Raw genomic sequence first — 7,050 nt, 5'->3', positions numbered from 1 at the left:
GGCGGGGGTACACATTCGTGGGAATTGGGGGAGACAGAGGCAAAATTTGCCTTACTATCAGGGAGACCAGAAAGGCGGGGAAAGGAAGACGGGGCAAGCTGGATCTTGTAGTCACTGAAAAAGATTACTGAGCCCCTTGAGACATTTGTGCACATTTTTGGAGTGGTGTGGTTGGTGAAGAAGATGCGCGAGCTGTGAGAATCAAGGTCCTCTCTGCATAATGACATAACTCCAAACTCGTGGGACAGGCAGGGTGGGGATCACTAGCAATATGCTACGTAGATAGATGGTCGAGCTCTGCCTCCCAAACTGCATCTTTCTCCGGTTCATCATTGCGCAAGGAGCCAAAGGCTGCCTGGCCGGACGCACCGGTCCAGCCCAGGGTTCCCGCCCTAGCTCCGACTTAGAGCATCAGGTGGGACGGATGCTGAGGGGGCCTCTCCAGGACCCGCAGCAAATAAACCCTCCTGCTGGTGGTTCCAGTGTATTTGCAGGTTCCAGTAGGGACAGTCAGCTTGAAGGCAGAACCCCCACGGCGCACATAGCACCCCTCTGCGCTGTGCACTAATGCAGCTTCCCAGGGACACGCAGCAGGCCTCAGGAAGCGACCCCGGGGGCCCCCCAGACGTGGCAGTTCGAGACCCCCTACTCTGCAGACTACAAGTCCCAGCAGCACCCGCAGCTAGTACCTCCTGCTAAGCCGCGGAGACCCCCGGTCGGTCCCAGCCGCGGGGAGCGCGCTGCGCTGGGGCCGAGCGGGGTAGGGAGGCCGGTCCCGCGGGCGGGGGCGGGGCCGGCTCCGCGGCTTCTCCCGCCGCCGCCGCCAAGGGGAGTTTCCAGGAAGTGGCCATATTGAATCCATTCAGCCGCAGCCGCCCGGGCGGAGCGCGTCCCGCAACCCGCTCGTCCTCACCGCGGCTCCGGCGCTCCCCGCAGCCCGCCCGCCCGGTGCGCAGCTCACCATGGCGGCCACCGACCTGGAACGCATCTCGGTGAGGCCAGTGGCGCGCTGGGGCGAGGGAGGGGGCGCGAGGCGGGCTGTCAGTACCGCGCGGCGGGGCCTCGAACCCGGGGACTCCGGAGCTAACCCCGGGAGGGGGTCTCGGAGTGTCAGGCTTCGCGCGACGTAAACTCCTTTTGGGGGGGTGGTGGTGGAAGCCAAGACCTGGGCGGCTCTGGGCAGGTGTGAAAACAGACTCGTGTCCAGAGGGGAGGATCCCAGACTCCCCCAACTCTCCTAGGGTGTTCCTGCACCTCTGGGGACTTGCCTTAGCCACGCAGTTGCTCTTAGCTGGGTGCAAAGAGTGAGGATGGAGCCCCAGGGATCCAGGGATTTTTCATCCCCAACACACACACACACACACACACACACACACACACACACACACACACACTCGCGAAAGAGCTCAGGGGAGTTGCAGACTTTGGTCCGGAAAAACCGGGGCTTGCTGTTCATCTCCTCCACGACCCCACTACCCTCACCGTAGATCCTGGATGCGACTCCAGACAGGTCCAGGGCCTCAGTGGTAGGCTCTGTCTGCGGCAGCCATTCCCAGGAGCTGAACTGATTCCAGATCTAAACCCCATTGAGTGTTTGTTTGGGCCCCAGTCAGGGTCTGCCTTCCTCTGGGTTGACGTCACTTGGTGGTCCTAACACGGGTGTCTGTGGACTTGAGCCAGGCCCTAGCACACGGAGGGAGGCCTTTTGGGGGGGGTTGTCTGCACTCTCTCGGTGTCTAAGGCTGGATTTGGGTGTGTCTGGGAGACTAGGCTGTGACAGTGAAGGAAGCTGTGTCCTCTTGCCAGCATGTGAGGCCCTGGTCGGCTGGAAGGGGAGGAGGGGAAGGGAGGGAGGAGGTGGAGGAGGGCTTAGGGCTTAGGGCTGTTGGAAGGACGGAGAATTCTGAATGTGTGACCGATAACGAATTGGTTCTGGGGCTAAATAAAGGAGCCAGAACTTATGTAATTTATGCTATAAATACTGCCATCTGAATTTATATATGCAAATTTCCTCTTTAATCTGAAAATACATTTGTTGGTCTTTGGGGGATATGTATAACAAAGCTAGAGCTCTTGGTTTCATAATGTGTAGATTGGTGTGTTCTGTGCTCCTTGGGAAGGGGGGGCTGTCTGTCTGGTAAGTAAGTTTGACTGCATGGAGAGCAGATGCGGAGGCCTGGCCAAACCAAGCTCCACTTCACTCCTGTGGCTGTAAAATGGAATTTATGTACTGCAGGAAAACAGCCGAGTCCTTATAAACCTGCCCAGTCGATGGAGACCAAGTGATGTGTGTGTGTGTGTGTGTGTGTGTGTGTGTGTGTGTGTGTGTGCGCACGCGCTCCATTTTCTGTGCTTAGCTGACCAGAAGGTTATGTCTGGGTTTGTTCTGAGGTCAGAGGTTTGTCTTAACAGTTGATCTTGCCCAGACGAGAGAGTATGTGTCGAGCAACTGGCATTAGTGGCCTGAGAGGATTCCTGGAGATGCCACTTGTTGGTCATGGGACATCTGGCAAGCTCTTTAACCCTCAGTGTTCTCATCTCTACAGTGAGAGAAAACAGTCTCTGCCCTCGTAGAGTTGTGCGGAATGCAGGCGAAGTACTTGAGTGGTGTCAGAGCCGTGATAAGGACTTGGGAAATACCCAGCCATGTGTGAGATGGCAGGAGGGGACGTGTTCGCCTGCTTGCTCCGCCTGCCACCACTGTGGCCAGAGATAGCCTCAGACGGCCTGCTGAGCGGCCACACTGTCCAGCTGTGCCTTGGGAGGTCCTCGCCTCTGTTTGCTCTTGGATCATTTTTGTTGGAAGCCTTCATATTACCCCCATAGTAGGTCAAAGCACGAGGGGGGGGGGTGGCGGGGACAGTGCAGCTGGAAACCTGGGGCCTTGCTTAGTGTATGATGGCTACACTAGGACGGATGCCTTCCTCACCTTCTGGGCCATCAGCCTCCTGGGAGGCTGGGATGGGATTGGATTTGGGTGGAGATGCTGGGTGGAGTTTGGCCGGGATTTAGAAGTCTGGTCTCTTTCCTCCCTTCCTTGTCATCCTGGGAAGGTAATTTCCTCCCTTATCTTGTGCATAACCATACTGACTCCTTACAGAGCTTTTTGAAGGTTAACTGTAGCCTTTGGCCTATTGGAGACATGCTGGATATTTCACCAGCTGCAAGGGTTGGTGGCACTGTGGCAGGTATCCACTGCCTCTCAGGTTAGTGCAGAGGTGGTCAGACCCAGCTCCTGAGGACCTGAAAACTGTCTTAGTCTGGAGCCTACAAGATCACACAGAAGGCCTGTAGCTCAGGAGTGGAAAACTTAACTTGTGTCAGAATTCTCAGTTCAGTACCCTGTGCTGCCTGGCAGAAGGAAAAAAAAAAATGAACACACAACGACTTACTTTGAGATGGAGGTGTGTTAGTATTTTTTTTGTTTTTGAGTCAAAGTATCTCTACCTAGTCCTGACTGTCCTGGAACCCGCTCTGTAGAACAGGCTGGCCTCGAACTCACAGAGATCTATCTGCCTGCTTCTGTTTCCCAAGCACTGGGACTGAAGGCATGCGCTACCATGCCTGGCAGTGTATTGGTATCTTGACCTACTCTTCCCAGCACGGTGCACACACCATAGGGCTACCTTCATTCTATTTTATTTATTTGTTACGTGTATCTAAGAATGTATGTACACAGGTATGTATGTGTGATCGTGTGCCTGTGGAGGTTGGAGGGCAACTTTCCAGTCTTTCTTTCATCCTATGAGTCCTAGGATGTAATTTAAGCTGTCAGGTTTGGCAGCAGATGCCCTCCCTCACCTGCAGTCATCCTGCTGGCCCCACATCTCTGACCCCTGACTGGGTCCTGCTCGGCCTTAAGTTCCTGGCTGTTGTATATGTAGGTGGGGACAGCCCTCAGCAGGCTCTGTCATCTCTTGGCCCTCCTTGGGCCGTCGGACTCCTGCCACACTCTTGAGGTCCCTCTCTTGTTTCTTGGTCTCCGACTCCGAGGTTCACTCTCCTGACCAGCTCCTGTGACTTTCCTGTCGGCGTCTAATGGAGCAAGGTCCAGACTCCTAGCTGAGGGACCCGGTAGGTCCCCAGCGAAGTGAAGATGTGCGGGGGAGAGGGGGAAAAACGTGAGGCTGCCTCATACTTGGCATTCTTCCCAGCCAGTCACTTACCCCCCCATCTCTGCTTTATCCTAGGCACCATCTGTTACATCCGTTGTCACCCCTGTAATCTTGACACTTCCCCAACAAGCATGCTATCCAAGGAGTGCCTAGTTAGTCCTGAAGCTAGGGGTGTGGGAGCAGCCTTCTCACCCAAGCAAGTGTGACTCAAGACCCCTGTCCCCTGGGATCTCCCTATCCTGTGAAAATGTCCAATAACCTTGCCGAGCCTTTCTGGACAGCCAATAGCTGAGCAGAAAAGGGTCTGGGTGGCTCCCTGGGGCTAGCATTGAGGGGTCACATATGAATGCCACAGGCAAAGCCACAACTCTACACCTTTCTCCAGGAGGTAGGGGTGCCCTTTGCTTCCTTCCTCTCTTCCCTCCCTACCACACTAGGGGACCAACCTTCCTGGGACCTTATGGAATGGAACAGAGCTATGAGTCTGGTGAGAAAGTATTGATGGACCAAGGGAGCATCCGAGTACAGGCTGCTTGAGGCAGGAAGGGAGAGGATGGCACTGACCACAGTGCCAAGGAAGGTAAGAGGAGGCGGAGAACTCAGGGCTTGTCCAAAAGCTTTGGATGGCAGGGAGGGCAATGGATGCTTCATGCTCATTGTCGTTTTTGTTTTTTCTTTTTCTTTCTTGTTTATTTATTTATTTGGTTTTTTTTTTTTTTTGAGTCAGGGTTTCTCTGTGTAGCCTTGTCTGTCCTAGACTCACTTTGTAGACCAGGCTGGCCTCGAACTCACAGCGATCTGCCAGCCTCTGCCTCCTGAGTGCTGGGATTAAAGGCGTGTGCCACCATGGCCAGCCCGTTCATTGTCTTTTTCATGTCAGCAAGCTGAGGTTGGGTGAGGAAGCAGATTCTGGCTGCTGGCCAATCAAAGATGGGCCCATTGTCCATGAGGACCCCTTGAGGTGATCGACTTTTGAGCCCTAGGATGAAGTAGGTAGTGGTCGGTCTGTGTTTGGGACGGTAACTACGCAGGATGTCTGTATGGCTGAGGCCCAGCTTCCTTGGGGCCATGCCCCAGCTGCAGGATGACAGAGCAAAGAAGCGAGGGCCAGCTGGCCTCCAGGTGTCTCCCAGGGCCTCTTCAGCTTCCTTTTTCAGTACTGCCTTGAGGGTCTTGGGAGCCCCCGCCACATCCTACAATGCACTGGCTTTCTGGACCACCAGATGTGGAGCTGGATAGGCAGGAAGGAGACACATGTGCTCCCCTCAAGCATGCAAAGGGGTGTCTCCAAGAGTCAGAATGCCCGACTGGGGGAGCTGGGCTGGTCTCTATTAGCTTCTGTGGGAGTTGTGTGCATCCTTGGGGCGCATGTAAAAAAGCCTAGTCGGGAAGAAGCAGCAGAGGACATGGCGGGAGCTTCTTAGCAGTAGCTACAGTTGCTCTGTTTGCTTTGGGGGCAAATTGGGTATTCTTAGGACTAGTGGCTTCCAGGTACACAGTAGGCTTTTAAATATTTATTTATTTGTTTGTTTGTTTGTTTATTATGTATACAATGCTCTGCCTGCATGGCAGAAGAGGGCATTAGATCACATTATAGATGGTTGTGAGCCACCATGTGGTTGCTGGGAATTGAACTCGGGACCTCTGAAAGAACAATCAGTGCTCATAACCTCTGAGCCATCTCTCCAGCCCCCATAGTAGGCTTTTTGACAGAACCAAGTTAGAGGGACAGAACCAGAGGAAGTAAGAGCCCATCTCTGATCGTGCTCTCTGGGCTGTGGGCCACTGGGGGAACCTGGGCTTTAGGGGGAGTTGTGGGATGGACCCAGAATTCTCCTCAGGGACAAAGAAGACCCCTTGTGTCTGCTTCTGGGGTGAATGGGCGGCAGAGATACATAGCTGTGCCTCCATAGCCACTTCTGGTCATGTTGGTGCTAAGGTACCTCTCTGGTACTCACCAGCACCATCATCCTGTGGTGGTAGACAAGGCAGGGGCATTTTAGAGACCATGTTCCCCATTCCAAGGCTGGTGTTTCATTCATGAAGAAATGCTGCCTCCTTCTCTGAATGAGGTTGGACCACTTGTGGCTTTCCCCATTGGCAGACAGTGGTGGCTGCCCCTAGAGTCTGTCCCTAGCCAAGTGGAGGTCTGGAGCTGCCGTGCAGAGCGCTCCATATGTGCAGTGGCAGGATGGAACATTTCCCCTTCCTCCAGCAACACACATCAAAGCCTAAGGAAGAGTCTGTGTCCCAGGCCTTGTGGGTAGCAGGGACAGGCATGGTCCAGGGACGGTGTTTTTTCCTTTCTTGGAAACCCGCTTTTGGTAGAAGTGTGAACCAAAGCATCCCTGGTTGGTGAGCTGCAGCCTGGCAGTAGGAAGAGGGAGAAATCGTCCTGGGCAGAGAAGCAAAGGGCCAAGTGCTGGGGCCCAGGGAGAACCTGGTCTTCCTACAGAGTGTAGGGAACAACTGGCCCAGTGAGAGTGACCCCCCGCAGTTGACCATGTGGGCCACCATGGTAGCTCCATGAAGGGTGCCGTGGGTTTGCATCTTCCTTCCAGGTGTTCCGTTGCTGCTGCAGAAGACAGACTCTCTCTGGCCCAGATGTCCTCTGGATTGAGGGCAGGTGTGTCTCGCTTCTGTTCTCCTTAGGTAGAGGATAACAGCTTCTCTGTCTTTGCCCTCCCACATACAACCTTTCAGTAATTTCCCGTGACCTCTGACCTGGGTTTAGAAGCTTGCTTGGAATCCTGGGACCAGAGCCTAAGCCTTTCCTGGGAAAATTCCTAGGATTCCTCTTGGGTTCAAGGACAGTTGTACTTAAGACCCCAGTTCTGGCCTGAGGCCTCTGCTCCGGCTATTTTTAAGGCCTAGGCTGCTTAGGAGGGGCTGAAGTTGCTTTGTGCCAGGAGCATGGGTGGAGGAGGCTCCCAGT

The 7,050-nt window shown here is 54.5% G+C and overlaps 1 protein-coding gene across 7 annotated transcripts in view; it reads left to right on the top strand.

The window, feature by feature from the left end:
• The first annotated feature begins 745 nt into the window (after positions 1–745).
• Positions 746–7,050, top strand: part of SEPTIN8 (septin 8) — a 29,447-nt gene continuing 23,142 nt past the window's right edge. The window contains exon 1 of one of the 7 annotated variants that reach the window (XM_084763011.1): positions 746–992. In XM_084763011.1, coding sequence (XP_084619137.1) covers positions 963–992 — 30 coding nt within the window. In that variant the 5' untranslated portion in view covers positions 746–962. The remainder of the gene's footprint in view (positions 993–7,050) is intronic. The other 6 variants (XM_084763010.1, XM_084763009.1, XM_084763013.1 and 3 more) reach the window with 6 other exon arrangements.

Source organism: Acomys minous (assembly GCF_964271855.1).
Source record: "Acomys minous genome assembly, chromosome: 16".
NCBI lineage: Eukaryota > Metazoa > Chordata > Mammalia > Rodentia > Muridae > Acomys > Acomys minous.
This window is presented reverse-complemented; position numbering and strand designations above follow the sequence as displayed.